At 39.4% G+C, this 18,038-nt stretch overlaps 1 protein-coding gene across 3 annotated transcripts in view; it reads right to left on the bottom strand.

The window, feature by feature from the left end:
* The window catches only part of PTPRC (protein tyrosine phosphatase receptor type C), a 118,216-nt gene that overhangs the window by 52,487 nt on the left and 47,691 nt on the right, over positions 1 to 18,038 (bottom strand). Inside the window, exons 1-2 of one of the 3 annotated variants that reach the window (XM_064664476.1) lie at positions 8,507 to 9,153; positions 8,304 to 8,421 (exon numbers count right to left, since the gene is read on the bottom strand). The exons of 1 other annotated variant lie outside the window; for it this stretch is intronic. In XM_064664476.1, coding sequence (XP_064520546.1) covers positions 8,304 to 8,370 — 67 coding nt within the window. In that variant the 5' untranslated portion in view covers positions 8,371 to 8,421; positions 8,507 to 9,153. Of the gene's footprint in view, positions 1 to 8,303; positions 8,422 to 8,506; positions 9,154 to 18,038 lie in introns of those variants that run through there. One more of the 3 variants, XM_064664478.1, reaches the window with a different exon arrangement.

The following is an 18,038-nucleotide window of genomic DNA, read 5'->3' as shown; positions in this document are numbered from 1 at the left end:
GCCAGGTTCTTCAGATTAATTGGTGGTAGTTTACACGTTGCAAGACACAGACATAGCTGTAAATATTTGAGGAATTAGGACTCTACATTTTTTAACAAGGTAAGTCTTACTATCTTCAACTGACAGATGACGAAACTGAGGTCTGGAGAAATGAAAATACCTTAAAACTTCACACCAGGAGTTTCTGAGACAGGCTAGACTGCAGCTGACTTCTGTCTCTTAAATCTTATTCTAGAAACCGGACTATGCTTTGCCATTTATCATACCTTATTTTCCATCTTCATAGTCTTAACTCACAAGCCTATAGAAACAGTTCAAGGCCTAATACTACCTTAAATATTCCATTCACGTGTTCTGCAATGTATATGATTACCTGGAAAGGCATCACTAGCCCTATATTTTTAATACCATTTGAGCTGAGGTTCTGTGTTATACTATATTTCCCTGAGTGTAAAATCTTTCAACTCATATAGGACATATGCTTCATTTAATGAACTACTATTTCCTTATATATTCTACAAAAAGCTTCATTGTATGGCTTCATTTTTCTATTAGACAGCTAACTTGATTATTTCTCTTACTGTCAGGAAAAGAATCTATTTCAAAAGGCAATTAAAAACATTGCTCCATGGAGCCCACATTTTTGCAACAACAAAAAAGTCATTCATGCACTACAAAAGATACCTCTAGAGCTCTGTGCAGGGCAGTGGGATTATGAATGAAGCACAGATAGATTGTAAGAGAAGTCTTTGAAACTAGAGAATAGAAACCTAAGCAAGCAGGCTAGCCGAGAAGGCACTGACACAGAGGGAATAACTGGAAGAACAGTACTGCAAAGTAGTGGTATGAAAGAAAAGAAGTGGATCCTGTTAGCTATACAACACTATGGATAATATAAGCTAGCACTGAAGTGCTCACAGCTAGTTTCTGAAATCTTGGCATTGAAGGCCCCAAACTGCTTTACTTGAAAGGGAAAAAAGCCAGGAAATAGATAAAATGCTGTAACAGTTACTGAAACACCAGTGAAAAAGATCTGTTTGCAAGTGTATGGATAGCCTGGAAATACATCAGGGTGCACAGTCTGAAAGAACAGTCAAGTTGCAGTGAAATAAACAACTTTCGTAACTGTATCTGTTATTTTAATCTTGATATTTACAGGAGGAAGTCAGAGTTTTGCCACTCTTCAGACTTTTTATCATTTTTTTGCACAGAAGTGCCTCAGGGCCTAAACTGAACTTTGAAGAAAGCCAACTACTTCCTCCAAAACATATTGGATGTATTTCATAAGTTTGTCTGAAAGAAATAACTGCATGATTTCTAGTTATATATGATCAAAGATAAATCAACGTGAGCAACAGACATCTCTGCATGATGCAGAAAGCAGCAGAGCTCAGAGACAGTCACTGTCTCCCAGGCAGGACTGGCAGTCACAGCCCCAGCAGCCACCTCAAAAGGCCTGTCTGTTCCGAGCAGGGCACAAATACACAGCCCAGCTCTAAGCCATTACACTCCTGTAACACACGTGCTCTTGCTAGGCTTTCAAAGGAACTCACAGCCACAAAGAGCTGAACTCACACTAGCCAGCCTTGCCCAGCACATCACGCCTTCCTGCAGCGCCTCTCATTACTTTGCTGGCTCGTGTTGCAGCTCTGCATCTGCGGAGAGCCACCCCCGTGCTGTGCTCTCACACCCATGGCTCTCACCCCCGGCACTGACAGCACAGTGGTAACAGCACCCAAAGGAAGGGCAGTGACAGTGGCAAGACTTGGGGCAAGTCTGCACTGCACGGGACAACGCAGAGACATTTGAACGAACTAAAGGAGGTGGTTGACTGAGCACAAAGAGAAGTCGAGCCATGACAGCAGAGAATTCACTGTGGGTTAATTTGCTCTGCCTTCCTGGTGGGCCAGATGTATGCTTATGAATATTAACTCTTAAAACTAAATCAAGAATGTAAACAGAGGACAGAATATTTTCGTGGCCTGCTGTTCTCCTTTCCTGGCTCCCAGCATGGTACAGCGTATACCACGAGGCAGCTACACAGCAAAAGAAAACAGAATAATTTTTAGGCAGTATATACAATGCATTCACAATTTCACTGTGGAAACTGCTACTTGTTCGATGCATACACATGCTCCCAGGCTGGCAGGCAGTTCTGCAGATAGGTTATGAGAGTCAGAAAAACAGAGCTTGATTCCTGATAGTAGATAAACTTTGAAAAGTCATTTCATCCTGTTTCCTCCTCCCACTTCTTCTGTCTTATCTCATCATGTAGTGTTTCTAACACTCTTGCTGTTGATTTGTTCTTCAGAACCGAAATATATAAACATAAGTTCACCATATTGAAACTAAAGGAAGTGGTTCCAAATACCATGCCACCAAGAGCTGGATTTTCTTTAGAACTGGTCTCTGCATGGCAGTTTTTTATTTGTAAAAGATTCTTAGTATACGAATATATAGTATACGAATATATGGATTTTCTTTAGAACTGGTCTCTGCATGGCAGTTTTTTATTTGTAAAAGATTCTTAGTATACGAATATAGAGGTGTGAGTGAACACAAAATGACTAGAAAATGTCTTTTCCATACTATGTAAGAAAGACCCATTAGTCCAAAACCAATGTCTGCATCAACAGATATACCTATACCACACTAACAAACCAGCCATCTGCTTGTTATATTTGTGCAGGTCTAGGCGAATGGATAAAGAAAATCACATGTTTAGTCCAGAAACCATGTTGCTCAACTAGAGTGCTGCTGAGCTCCAATGAACTTGTGTCCTGCCCATGGCTTAGGTATGACACCATAATGAAACTAAACAGCTTCCAGTTTAGAAGTTGCTTGTGTCTGGCCAGCCCAGGAAGCAAAAGGAACTGCTGCCATCTGTGCGTGCACAAACGCTGTCGCAGCTGATTGTGAATAAAGTTTTGGAACAGTGCAAGATGTGTAAAGCAAGCAATTTGTTCCAAATGATTAAGAGGTCCCTGAGTGCAGGACTTTGGGGTTTGCATTTCAAAAACCCCTAAATGCACCACTAAAAAAAAAAAGAACAGTCCTAAACAGAACCTCCAGTGGGGCATCCGTAAGAGGACAATATAAGAGCTGATGCTCTAAAGTTTTCACTTCATTTCCTTCTATCTTAATATACATCTTCCTGCTAGAGCAATTTCCCTTATCCTTTATACTGCATATAAAATGAACTTGTATTACTAAGTTTCTCTTCTTAAAAATTAGGTCTGCCAAACTCTTTCCAAGGGTATAGACCAATCTGTGAGAAAGATTTTCACAGAAAATCAAGGCCATAGGATGAGCTATGCTGATGTCTGTGCAAAGAAAACATAACACTTCCAACTGGAAACCTCCACAGCTGTTGGGCATGGAGACTGTAAAACTAGATTTCACTCGTAAGCTGGTTTTGGCTGGGGTAGAGTTAATTTTCTTCACATTATCTAGCATGGGGCTGTTTTGGATTTGTGATGAAAAACAGGGTTAATAATCCAGGGAAGTTTTCCATATTGCTGAGAGGCACTTACACATTCAAGGCCTTTTCTGCTTCTCACACCACCCCACAAGAGAGGAGGGTGAACAACGATCTGGGAGAGGAAACAGGTGGGACAGGTGACCCCAACTGACCAAAGTACCATACCATATGACATCATACTCAGTATATAGAGCCAGGGAAAGAAAGAAAGAGGAAGTGGGGACATTTGGAGTGATGGCTTTTGTGTTCCCAAGGAACCATTACGCATGATGAGCCCTGCTTTCCTGGAGATGGCTGAACACCTGCCTGCCCAGGGGAAGCAGTGAATTAATTTCTTCATTTTCTTCCCCTATTAAATGGTCTTTAACTCAACCCATGAATTTTCTCACTTTTACCCTTCTGATTCTTTCCCCCATCCCACTGGGGCAGGGGAGTGAGCAAGAGGCTGTGTGGGGTTTAGTTGCCAGCTGGGGCCAAACCACAACAGCCCTCTTTGGCCCCCAATATGGGTCTCAAAGGGTTTGAGATAATGATAGATTTGATTGGAATGTGTTAGATGGAATTTATAGCCATTATTGCTGTTTGGCTGCTTTGGGCAGGGCTCTTGTGCTTGCCCTGGGCTCAACTGTATGAGAGTCTGAGCTCATTAGTGGCTGCTCTTTGCTTGTTGTGCTGCTGATCACCTCGTTCTGCTCTTCCTGGGAACATTCTGATAGCAGCAGTGGTGATGCACAGGGACTAGCAGATGGCTGGAGCATGGTTGCTGTTTGTGCTGCTGCACTGGTCATGCTCCAGTGTGAACTCGAGTTGAAGGGACTGCAACTTATGGATGAGTCCATGTGGGAGCAGGACATCCTGAAGATTCTGAGGGCCATGAATAAGTCCACGTACCAGAGCAGGTACATCTCAAAGCATTTGTGGCTATAAGTGTGCCACAGGAGGTCCACCTCTGAAGGCACTGTGGCCCAAGGATTTGCCCATGCTGCAGCAGACACACCTCGAAGCATGCTGTGCATGAGGTCACACTGACAGCACCTCAAACCATGTGGCCATGGATAAGCCCACAACAGAGCAGGAACATCCCTGGAGGTGCTGCAGCCAGGGCTAAGATCGTGTTGGGCATATTTACTTCTGAAGAGAGGGTGGCTGTGAGTAAGGCCACACTGGAGCAGGTCTATCTCTGAAGGCACTGTGGCCCATGGGTTGGGCCATGGTGGAACAGGTGCCCCCCCCAAGGAGCTGTGGCTGTGGATAAATCCATGCAACAGCAGCTGTCCCCCTGAAAAGACTGTGGATCATATACAGGGCTACATTTGGAGCAGATACAACCCTGAGGGACTGTTTATTCAACAGATAAGTTGAAGCTGGACCGAGGGCAAGGGGAGGAGTTCATTGCAATGCTAAACCTGGTAGGGAGTGGGGTAGAGATTGTAGTAGAAATACACTTAAATTGTTGTAACCCCTGATTCAAGTTGCATATTATAGGAATTGTATATATATATATATGTATATATATATATTATATATAACAAATGTATGTAATATAAGAGGAACTACCCAAATCAGTGGAGGAGAAGCCTTACAAGAAGCAGAGCAAGTGCAGCAGGGACCAGACCAAAACTGACTTTGGCACCCAATAACCATGCAACAAACCACCTCTCCTGTCCTGAGTGACCACCACAACATGGAGCCCAAAGTCATGGACTAAATGAACTCGATGGACATGTTGTGGACATTTTATGAACATTTGGCAGAGGTAGCCAATAGACTAAGTGAATAATATCTGTGTATTATATCAAAGGGTGGGAAGTCAGGTGGTTGTTAATGTGGTTGTACTGGATAGTGTGGGACATAAATGGTACAGAATAAAGAAGAAATCTCTGTATTACCAACACAGTTTAGAGCACAAATCCAAACCAAAGTCCCATAGTAGCTACTACGACAAAAATTAATGCTATCCCAGACAAAAGCAGCACAGTCTGACTGCTGGAGCTGGGTACTTTTAACCTGGAAAATAAAAAAGTCACACTCAAAACTATCAAGCAATTATTTAGTTTCCTGACATAAAGGAAGTGGCTCAGGGGTTGGGTGAAGGCTTTTGAAAGCTGTCAAATTGCTAACACTTTTGTGGAGGAGGGTGGGAACCTGAAATAGTGATCTAATGGAAAAAGTGCTTGTCCAGCAAGCATTTCTTTTTTCTGAATGGAAACTAAAGTGTTTTTCAAGCTTTTGTTGGTTTGGGTTGGGGTTTTTTGGTTTATTTTTTGTTGCTTTTGGATTTTTTGGAGGGAGAGGTTATTGACATTGGTCATTTCTTGGGGTATTGGATTTTTTTTTAATCGAATTGGCTAAGGGTTTTTTGTTGTTTTGGGGTTTTTTTGGATAAACAGGCATTGACGAATTGTATCAGGTATGTTCGGATAACTTTCTTAATTGGGAAGTCATCCTAGATACTATAACGTGTTATATTATCAAGCTTACACTAAAGATTTTAAGAACTACACATCTGGCAACTAAAGATTTTGATAAAGTTAGCTATTCCATGTAGACAGAAAGACTAACAGTGCACAAAACACTGATTAATTTAATGGGATGTTTCATCAATGCAAATGTTTACAAGGCCAGACTGAACTCCAAGTTTGGTGTTTATTAGTACCATATATTGGTACATCTACAAATAGCACTACACATCTGTTTCTTACCAGGATAAGCAGTTGGATACTTAGTTTTTATTTGAGGGATTTACACAGTGAAAAGGCCTTTGTGCAGGCTATAGCTTAATTTGTTTGGTTTGGTTTAATGTAGTTTGATGCTCTTAAAAGTGGCTTGGTGATTACAAGAAATAAGAGATGTTTTATAGGATGTCTGAGCTTGGGGAGGAAGTTGAACAATCTTAAAATTTCCCCTGCTAAGTTTTCAAAATCACTAGGTACAATAGGCCCTTGGAAAATAATTACAGTAATAACAAAAGAAGTCCTGATGCCCATCCTACACTTACAATCAAGTGCCTGAAAAGTGATTGCCATAAAACCAAAGCCTACGCCACCATTTCAAAATGCTGCTCCCCCATTAACAAACCCCTCCCCAGGAGACTGCCCAGTGCCCCACAGCTACAAGGCAAAGTAATCTGCACAGCAAATGAAGTACAATCTTTCTGTCACTCTGACAGGAGAAGCAACCTCTGTGCCAAACTACATGGTAAAAACAAGGTCTGTGATGTTGAGCACTTGATATTACTGCGGGAGACTTAATTGCTTCAAGTGTGGAAGAGAGGAGTTAAAACTTAGCATTTCTTTGAGGCTCTTCTGTTTAGTAAATGTAGAGAGGAACTGGCTCTAGTTAGACTACTGTGTGTGGACAGAAAAAATAACTATTACTTGAAATAAAATACTATTACCTGTCTATCCACCTTCCTGCCCTCTCTGTTAGCTGACATGTTGACTGACTGTGAAGGTGGTTGAGAGGGCAGACAGTAACCTGCCTTTTCTGGAGAAAAGGGAGCAGCAGGAAGTCTCAGAAAGACTTATAAAATGGAAAGTAGGACAGCAGATAACAAAAAAAAAAGACAGGAAAAGAAAGAGATTTTGTTCTTTTCCTCTACAGTTCAGCATTCACTTGTTTTCTTATAATATCCAGCAGCTATCAACTAGATTTATTCAGTGCTGCCTCTCTTCAGAGACTTTGAAGGACAAGAGAGCTAATGCTCAGGCTTCAAATGCTCTTCTTAGCTGGTTATCAACTAAAGGCAGATCATTTTGTTGCTTACATCAGTATAAACCTGGAGTTACTATAGTGACATGAGGATAGAAGGATGCATAAATTCAATGTATATGAAAAGAGATTTCAGCCCTGCATATAACTTACTGCCATTTCAGAAAATATATTTCAAACCACTTTTTAGGGTCAACGTTACCCTAGAGAAAAAGCCTTTGTGTCTGCCATCAACCATCCCCAATTACATCACTAGCTAAACTGATGGAAGTAAGAATGGAAGTAAGAACTGATATACGTAAGAATGCTGCATTTTCTTCAGAAGAAAATATTTTCTTAAACATAGATAGGTTTTTGTCTTTATATGAAGTATTACCTCAAGATTAATTGCTTTTCTTGCTACTAATATTATCTGTTGCATCTATCATGTTTTGCAAGATCATCCTCTTGGGCTCTGTCTTTCTCTCATAAAAGTAAAAAAAGTGAAGCGACAAATTCACCCAGAATGGGGAAACTAAACATTCTGAAGACTCTTTAAGGTGCAGTTTTTATAAAATAAATAAATAAATAAATGATGTCTATTTTACAAAATGAGTGATTTACCAATTGTAGAGATTAATTTACAACATTTAGATTTTTTTTACTAACCCCACTGCAGTAAAAAAAAAAAAAAAAAAATCAAAATTTGAGGAACTATAAGCAGATTCTGAGATCAGGGAGTGGCTAACACTGATGGGAAGATTTTTTTCATGAAGGATTTAAGCACAGAAAACAAAGTACTGCACCAGGAGATGAAACCAAACAAAGACTGTAATGAGCAGGTTCACATAAGAGATCTAAATGCATTCTTTTTCAAATACAGCTACAAATTGGGGGCTTTTTTTTAATGGTGCACATAACTCTCGCATATGACCACGCGGAAGACATTTTAGCCCAGCACATTATGCATTAACCTTCCTGATCTAGGTTCTGATACCATTGCATACAACTGTATTCTAATTTCTGAACCAAGATCTTATTTCTCCACTTTGCAAAGCTTTCCATTGGTTTTACATCTACAGAGGATACTCAGGGTTCAAAATGAGAGAAAGAAATATCAGTTGCTACCTACCTTTGAGAAAAGCATCCTGTCTCAGAAGTGCAACACCAAATGCTAAGAGTTTAAGCCACAAAAACATGGTTATTTCTGGAAATCAGGCGTATCCTTATGAAACAGCATGTGTCTCTCTCTGCAAAGCAAAATAAATGTTATCTGTCCGCAAAAGAATTTCTCCACAAAACTTGAAGCAAAAAGGAGAATAAGTAGGCACATACATTGCCTGCTTATCTGTGAAGGAGTTGCTTCCTTCTCTTACCCCAAACTAACCACCCGCAAACTCGCTGTGCAGTTTAGTGATGTCAGAGACAATTACTTCTTCAAAAAAACTTCTTTCAGTTTCCAGGAAGTCAAAAGGGTTTTTCTTAAGTTCCTGCAGTAATACTCAGCTTCCTTAATTCAAATTAAATAGATTGTTTTTAGCTATTTCTTCCTTTCTACTGAGGAGCTACACAAGACCTAACTTTTCAAAGGACTGGATTTAACAAAGTCATACTTTGTCTTCATATTGCATACATTCAGTGAGTCCCTTCTGTGTTATGGATGCTTCTTGAGATTTTTGTTGAGAGAAGGAGAAACTCAAACCATCAGGAAACAGAACATTTAAACTGACAACAAGGCCTTCATAAAAAGGTGCATCCTCAAGTGAAGTAACTGATGATTAAATGAAAATCCTTTAAAAATGGGGTTGGACTAGATCATCTCCAGAGGTCCTTCCAACATTAACTATTTTCTGATTCTATGGGATATACTTCTGAATCTTTCTACAAGGATGACATTTTAGGTATGAGAGTAATATATAAAAAATGGATAGGGACAGTCTAATTCTGTTTTCTGTAATGTTCAGTACCTGATTAGGTAGCTCAATGCAATTCTTTGCCACGATAGTGCCAGAGGATTGTTGTCCTTCTCATGGAGGTCGTGCAAGGTACACCAGCGACATTTTCCCTCACTGGATGCACTGAGGTAGTTCTCAACTTGATAACAAATGCCCATTATATAGTAGATTACAAAAGGAATTAATGTTAGGATTGCTTGTCTTTTTGAAGGTTTCAAAGGTTTTAAAAGAAACAGCAGAACCCTGTCGTGAGGCAGATAAGGGAAGAGAATTCTTCTGTGCTGCCTCTTCATAAGTCCTCCAGAGACTTCCTAGGCATCTCACAGGAAAAAGTTGCACAAATTCAAATAATAATTCACAAATGACATTAGTGAATTGAACTCACAAGATTAAACCCGTCTTCTACAGCTTTGAGACAAGTCTTACAACACAGGCCAAAACCTTAACTTCCATTAAATAGTGCTTCTCTGTACAAACTTGCTGCAATAATAATTATACTGTAAATGTGTTCAGAACAAAACTGATACAGTGATAACACCCTGATACTCCAGAGACTTTGATTTTGATAATAACTTCATCATCCTAGAGTTGTCACAAATTAAATTTGGACTATAGCCATACATTGTCTGCAGCACTGACATCTTAGTCCCTTTTATCCTATCCAAAACCAGGATAACAGCCTGGCTGAAGTGTGCTATCTAATGACATCCTCTGGAGAATTTCTCATAAAGGTTCTCAAAAAGAACCAGGCTCCATTCCCACCTGACCTTCCCCAGCAGTTTTATACAACCTCCAATCAACTCTTCAAGCTTTTCTGGTGTCCCCAAGACAAATTCCTGCACAGCAGACCTTTTCTGGCTGTGTGGTATTTCTATTAGAGCATATGAAGTCTGTTCCCAAACATAAACTGCAATCTTCTTCCAAAGGTTAAATACAAAATCCTCCTTTCAAGGGAATGGGAGAGGATTAATTATTCTACCTGCACATTAAAGAATGGGTTATTAAAATAAATCTTTTCTCAGGACAAAGTCTCTCTCTTTTGTAAGTTATGAAAAGAGCCACAATAGCCCCCAAACAAACAAACAACAAAACTGTGTAAGAGGCAAATATTACTCTATCCTTACAACAGATTTCTGAAACAGATGATTTAAGGAGAGAGAAAAATCAAATTATTCCATGAAAAGATTCAATGAAAGTTCACCTTGGGGTTTTTTTGTGTTGATTTACACAATTCACATGTCTCAGATAGGAATAGTAAATGATGACTAAGGAGATGATGATAAAGGTAGCATCAATGCTTATTCCAAATTCTTTTTCTCTCTCACTTCTGAGTCAGTCCTAGGGCTATTCAATCATCCCCCTGGGTAACCCAGAGTGGGGGGTCTGGTTCTCTCACTGCTAATGAGACCACAGCACTGGAGCAAACAGCTGTGAACCTCAAAACACTACACACACCCATCTTCCTGCACAACCTCTCATAACACATCAGAAAAAAATGCTGTAGTTACTCAGTGACTGATGTTAGACAGTGCAAAAGCTCTGCCCAGAACCCAAACAATCTCAGAGCTTGCTGAGAGACACCAAGATCTCTAATAGCCTCCACAGTCACTGCCAACTTGCTTTCTACCAGGAGGTGTTTCTGTAACTCTGTTTTGTGAGTTGTGCTGAACAAAGGAATGAGATTACAGAGTGCACTGGGCATGGTGTGATCTTCAGATACTACTACACAAAGCATTTCACTTTTTTGCTTCTGAAGGCTTAGTGATGGTCCTGCCTGGCCATCTTATCACACTGTGTAGGCAACAGCAAAGCCAAGAAAAATTCAGCTGCACATGCCTGATTCTGTGGTTAAGCACATTTCCTTTCCCAGAGTATTTCATCAACTTTTGAACAAAACCAAAAGGACAGCCTTGGATGTACCTGCTCGTGCAGAAGCTCACAGGGAATGAAATCACCAATAAAGGTAACTACACAAGTGGGAAACCTGCAAAAAGGGGCCACAGCATTTTCAGTGCATCTAAGAAAGGAGAAGGATGAGCAGTAACTGAAGACTGAAAAGGTACCCATGTAGGCCTGACAAATATAAGGACTTCTCCATAGTTCCCTGTTCTACAATAGCTTTACTAGTGGGCAGTTCAGGGCATATGGCATCTTGCTCATTTCAGCACAGACTCTGGCCTTATTTCCTCCCTCCAGGTAACAGTGACTCTGTGTGATAGAGAGGAAGGGAACAAGCAGGCATGCATGACAGTTCTGCCCCAGAACAATTTACCTTATGCAGCTAAAAGGCCTTACTATTCTTTGGGAAGAAGCTAAGGAGCTGGTTCCTATTCCAATGGAAGGTAGAGGAAAGCAGAGAACAGCCATAAAACCCACCACTACTTACCCTAGAGGCAGGGAGAGCATGAACTCTTCATCCATGTAAGACTATTTTGACACTTTCCTTTTCTACCCCACAAAGCACTCCCCAAACCAGTCCCTATCTCTGCCTGGTACCACAGGACCAGGAGGAAACAGACTGGAAAGATGAAAGGAAGGCAGGAGTAGCAATAACCAGGGTACGAACGGCATTTTTGTACAGCCACAAGCCAAAAAAAATTGTCTCAGGTTGGATTATGGCAGGTTGCCCTCAAAGATTGGCCCACCCTGTATCTGTTATCAGGTATCAAACAACAGCCACACTTACCCTGCACATTAACACTTACAAGGCCTGTGCCACCCAGAAGTGATCATTTCTGGTGCTCACTGTGTTCAATGCATAGGAACTGTGACTGAAGGATGCCAGAGAAACCCCACTCTCTTTGTTCTCTCTCCTTACGACTTCATGGAGCTCGGTTTAACCTTGTGTTCGTTTCCCTAAGAGTTTAGCTTGATAACACTGGGGCATTTGTCTTCCTCACACAACACAACTTCCAAGCCCAGATTATCAAAGTCAATATGGTGTCACACTGGCATTCATCACAGAGGATTTTAATTGGGTTGCATTTGTTTGTTTGAGGGTTTACTGGGGAGGAGGGTGAGGGTTAATTTAGGCAATGGTGTTCTCCCCTAGTACCTAAACCTAATGCTGTTTTGTGTTTATGTGTTTACAAAATGGAGTATGAATTAGTTTTCTCAAGAATTGTGTTCTTGAGAACCCACCTGTGTTTTCTTTTTCTTCAGAGGCCTTGAAAGAGTAAAGTACAAAGCAATAAAAATTAAATTCTCTGCAGACTCCACACACCACTTGGATTTAAAGCATAAGTTACTTGGATTTAAAGTTATGCAGACTTTTTTTGCTTTGTATAATTTCCCTTGCATTGAAGTCATCTCATATGGCTCAGCTCAGTTACATTGATATTCTGCATATCAGAATTAAACTGTTCCACAGAAACTGAAGGCACATTTTTGCAAACACTAATAGATAAATTCATCCCAAGGACAACTCTGTTTAAATCAAGGGGAGTTACCTGCATAATGCATTTCATCCAGCAAAATTAATTTGACAGTGTTACTGTGAAAATGTTGTTCTTGCTAGAGATTATATGTTATAATACTCTTAATTTTTCATTGAATACTTGCTAAGGAGTCGATTTTGTACATACTTTTTCAGGCTTGTTTGCAATTGCCAAGAACTATTTCCTGAAGAAAGAAAACATTTTTACTTAATATGTCGTATTGGATCAAATTATTTTAAGGTCAAGAGTAAACAATACAGCTCTTTGTGCAAGCATACTGCTGTGCTGCTACCAACCCTCAGGCGATGATGATTTGACATCTTCACTTCATATGGTGCCTGCATGATCTGTGCTGTACCTGCTCAGGACAGAGAACGTATTCTGGTATCCCTGAGGCACTATCCACAATCTGGCCCAAAATGAGCAATAAGTCTAAGATAAGCTCTCAGAAGTGCCAGGCACCTACTTCTTGCTTACACATAAAATTGTTCCAGGATAACACTGTGATATTTCTTGAATAGCTCCTTTCAACATGTCAGTTTAGAATTTGCCACCCACAAACAGTGGCAGCATACCTATAAGCACCAACTCAGATTTGTGCTGAACATCCTGGTTTTGAATGAGTGCTGGACACTGAGAACAGCTCAGGATTTAGCTTTGTATATGGTGTTCAGATATTTCAGAGTGAACAAGTTCATTTCCCATTATGAAACATCAAATAAATATTTTTACCCATGATATCTTTTTTTTGTGTTCTTCCATCACCCAGTTTGAAGGGGAAAAGGAAAAGGAGGCACAACATTTATTTGAATATTTGCTATCCATGGACCACTCCTTGTTGAACTCTCATTCAGAAGAGCTCTTCAACACTGGCAGATTTTTCCTTCTCTTAGTCTGATTCTTCTTTATTCCTCCAGTTTCATTTCTCCTAGTACTAACTTCTTAGATTCTTATAGACACTCATATGACTGTGTCTCAGCAAATGAACTACCACAGCTTTAAAAAGCAGTGAGCTGAATGGCAGACAGGGAGCTGTGCTCTGTGCAATCACACAAACTCAAGAGTATCACCACAGCTGGAGGGACTAAACAAGCTCCCTCTGTGCAGGGTCTCCCCTATTACCTTCACCAAATCTACCCTGCCTTCAGCAAAACTTGCTTGCTGATTGCTTCTTATGAGCCAAATCTGTGTCTGCTAGATAATTTTCCCAAATTATAAGCAAACTTATACACTGTTATATGACACTCTGCAGTAAATGCTGTCTTACCTGCACCATATGGAAAGTCATGGTTGTGTAATGTTTGCAGGAGGCCTGAGAGAACATGAGTCAAAGCAATAGTAACACCTGCAAACCCAAAAGAGCCCCACACAGAAAAAGAAGAAAATGCTTACAGAACAATCCTTCCCAAAGTATTTCCATTCTGGTTTCAAAATAGCACTCACATACTTCACTGTAGTTCACTGGACATTCCCTTATCTCTTGAACATTGTTTCCTGTGTGCTCTGTAGAAAACTTAAAGACATGCCTGTTTATTCTAAAGCTAATGCTTGAAATAACCAAACAAGGGTAGGTTTTCCTTTTTTAATCTTTTTTTAAAGCTCAAATTTTGCTGAAGCAATCCAGAACCGGTGTCAGGGTAGGCTACTGAACCTGTGTTTTGGGCTATCTTTCTACAATAGGATACTTCTGAGCTAACTGGTGGTTAGTCTGTGTTGTAAAAGAGCAAACCAGCTTGTTTTCTGTGAGTTCTCTGTCCATTTTTCTGTTTTTCCCAAGTAGGTATCTTCTGTGATATTAACTTCTGTATTCTTTGCTTCTAGCCTTGTATCCTGCTTTCCACCTAGGATGCCAGATTCATTGTCACACACTATTAGCTGTGGTCTGCAAGTCCTCCCAGTGTTTTATTATCTGTCAGATTACGGTGCTTATATCCAAGAGTATTTGTGTTCATTTTTCCAATAAAACACAGGATGACTTTATACCAAATATTTTTCTAACATCTCAGCTATGTTTATTTTTTGGATGGAAATATAGTCCCACAGCTGATTGTAGTTATTATTATGGTACAGAAGCACAAAAATGCCTCTGAGCAAGGTATTTATAAACATAAACCACAAATATTTACCTAGAAGGCTGGTCTGCTTACAGTGATGCTGTCGGTCGTCTTCTGATAGCCCATCTCTTACCCTTCTTCATATTTTGACATGATTTTTCTCTCTGGGGCTGTCCAAATGGGTTAGATAGATATTTCCAAAGATAAACATGTGGCAGGCATTACTTCTTCCTCAGTGGCCTGTCAAGAAACTACTGTTATACAGCTAAAAGAGTCTAGAAGATTTCTATAATCTAAACTCATAATAACCATCTTTGAATTTGAAACAGTTAGGAAACAGTTTGGTTTCCTAACTGTAAATCTATGGTAAATCCCATAGATTTACCTTGCACATCAGGGTTTATGTCACATAAAACTCCCTTAGTTTCCATACCTAAGCCATTCAACTTATATGTTTCACACACACACTGTAAGCTATCTTAAAATGTGGCAAGTTCATAATGTTGATACTCAGAAAAAAAAAAAACACTCTGTCTAAAGATACACTGGCTGCCTTTGTTTATTCTCACACTATAAAAAAAAAATATTTAGCACAGGGAGTAAATTCAAAGCTTCTTTAAAGCAAAAGAGTCATCAAAACTAGAAGGAAACATTGAAAAATAATTGACTATAAGGGCAAAAAATTTTTCTGAGAAGTTTTTGTAGCATAAAACAACTTCTGTAATGTGGAAAGTCCCTTGAAGCTACATCCTAGGCCATACATCTTTAAAATACATTTTTAAAGTATTTTCCCACAATAACTTTCTATTCAATCTTGCGAAAGTCCACGTACCTTGGTTATTTGCTCCTTTAGTAGAAGTGCTAAAAAATCTGATATTACCATCACCAGCTCCGTTGCCCTTCTCTGGATATGCTCCAGCACCTCAATGGCCTTCTTGTACTGAGGAGCCCAAAACTGAACCAATGCATTGCAGCAGCAAGGAAAGAAGGTTACTCGATGCATGTTACATGTAGTTTTGGGTCAAAATATTTCAAATTGATCTATTGTTGGCAACAACAGTCTTGTTAAACTACTTGCCTTCTCATTTTTCTCATTTTTCATAGTGATTTCGTGCTTTCTTTTAATCAAGAATGTTATTTGTCGTGGGACACGGAAAACACTGCAGATGAAAAACTACAAAGAAAGAGAAAAACTGAAGACAATATGAGATTATTCAGGAAAAATGGGATCTGAAGTTAGGACGTACAAAATTTGAACTTTTTAGATTCATATTCATTTGGCCTTCTCCAAACTTCTAAAGTATTCAGAAAGTTCAGGGAAAATCGTCCTATTTGGGTAGAATATTTTCTAGTCTGAATGAGAAGTGCAAAAGGTAAATTTGAGGAAAACTGAGACTTGGTTAAGTATTTTAATTTTATTAAAAATATTAACATTAATATTATGGAAAGGTCATTTATGCAGCTTCAAATGCTTCTTTATCACTTCTTGTTAGTGGGCATAATTAGAGTCAGCTAACAGAGGTGCAGAAACATTGGAAATATATACTTTGAAAGTAACAATCATGCAAACAATAGACTCTTGTGCAAGACAAATTTTGGTAGAGACTCAAGAAAATACTCCAGTGATTTACAGACAGGTAAAAGAAAAGACAGCGTTGGGAAATCAAACACTCTGAAATAAATTTTTTTTTGTTATTTTGGTTTTATAGCTTATTTCTCTTTCTCTGTAGAATATTTTGTAATAAACACTTAAAGACTTTTAGCACAAATTGGCTATTTTAACTGTGTCAGAAAAGCTCAAGAAACATTTTGTGAGGCCCTATAAACACATACAACCTTTTTACTGCACACAACACAATGAAAGAGCCAAAAATAGCCAAAAGAAGATGGTGGAAGGGGAGTAGGGAAAGCTGGTAATCTATCATGTTGAAACAGTCCCTGCTGTGGTATTCCCAAGACACCTGGAATTCTCAGAGTATGTAAACAATTGAATCACTACAGCTTTAGAACTGTATCATGTTCCTTTAGTTCAAGAAAAAAACCCTTTCATGTGTTTCATAAAATAGGTCTCAAAGAAATACCACAATTTCACAACAACTATTTTTATAATATGTGCTCATGAGTACACTGCCAAAAATCTAGTCTTTGTCATTAAAAAAAAAAGGCCTGGTATTGCTATTGTTTCTTCATTTCTTTTCTAAAAAGTGATAAAATGTTAACAGTATAAATTCTGCTATAGCAAGAATAGCTCATTTTTCCCATACCAAGCTCAAGCTAACATACTAAGTCAGTAATGTTCTTTCCCTCCCAAGGTCAGCATAAAATATTTGCACATCCTCTTTCTGCCCTATAGCAAGTGTTACTTCCTATACTTTGTAAGTTAGGAAATATCACAGAAGATGAAACTTCATGCAACAATTATTTAGCAAGAGGCTCTGTCTGTTTTTGTCTTCTTCTAGTAAGATCCTCTTTAGAGTTTATGAAATTCTGTGTTAAAATACAGAGGTGTTATTTAAAACTGATTTTGATGCAAAACAAGAAAAAATTGTCGGCTTAACATTGCCAGTTCCTAGAGCAAAGTCAGTCTGTGAAGGCTGTAAACTGGTAAACAAAAATTAAGGTTTTTTCCTTCAGACAAAGGTATACTGAGAAATATCAACCTCATTTCAGTGTAACATCCCAGCTTTATTTTCAGTTTACTGATGTTCATAAAGTTGGCCAACACTTATCAATGGAGACACATTCTGGAGAGGTGAAGTTTCTGAGGGACTTTACCCCTTCCACCAGCACACTGTCATTCTAGGTGGAAGAGACCAACTACCATGTAAAAATATAGATTCACAAAGAAGACTTTCTAAGAAAAGCCAATAACTTGCTCATTTTCCTTTCCTTCTTCTACTGTAAACAGGAACATAATTTAGAGACAGAAGATAGTAAACAAAATGAGGCCAACCTGCCCTCACAGTCTCTGACCTGAAAAATCCTTTGTGCTATTCCTTACTCTCAGAGCAATCCTTTCTCCAAATTTCCCACATTAGCCTGAAAAAAATATCTGAACTACCTCACTACTCTTCACAGATAGCTCACCTTCTTGAATCATAAGCCTGTCAGGTCAGACTTACGTACACTCCATTCTAGCTGGAAATAATACCCGTCACATACTACTGCAATATCCGTGCAGTGAGAGCACCAAATACCAGTCCTGAGGAAAACAAGCTCCAATCAAACCCTCGAACTCTGGGGAGTTTGGGGTGAGGTGGGGTGTTCAGTCTTCATTCACTTTTGTTGTTTGTGTGAGGAACACAAGGAGGGTGAGAAAAGAGAAGTCTGAAAAGGAGGTGGGAAGAGCTTTTCTCTGCTGTTTCCACAGTGGCCTCCGCTCTACTCCAAGGGGTAACAGGAAGTTTAAAAAGTGTTTTTG

The sequence above is a fragment of the Pseudopipra pipra genome, chromosome 9 (genome assembly GCF_036250125.1).
Source record: "Pseudopipra pipra isolate bDixPip1 chromosome 9, bDixPip1.hap1, whole genome shotgun sequence".
Taxonomy (NCBI): Eukaryota; Metazoa; Chordata; class Aves; order Passeriformes; family Pipridae; genus Pseudopipra; species Pseudopipra pipra.
This window is presented reverse-complemented; position numbering and strand designations above follow the sequence as displayed.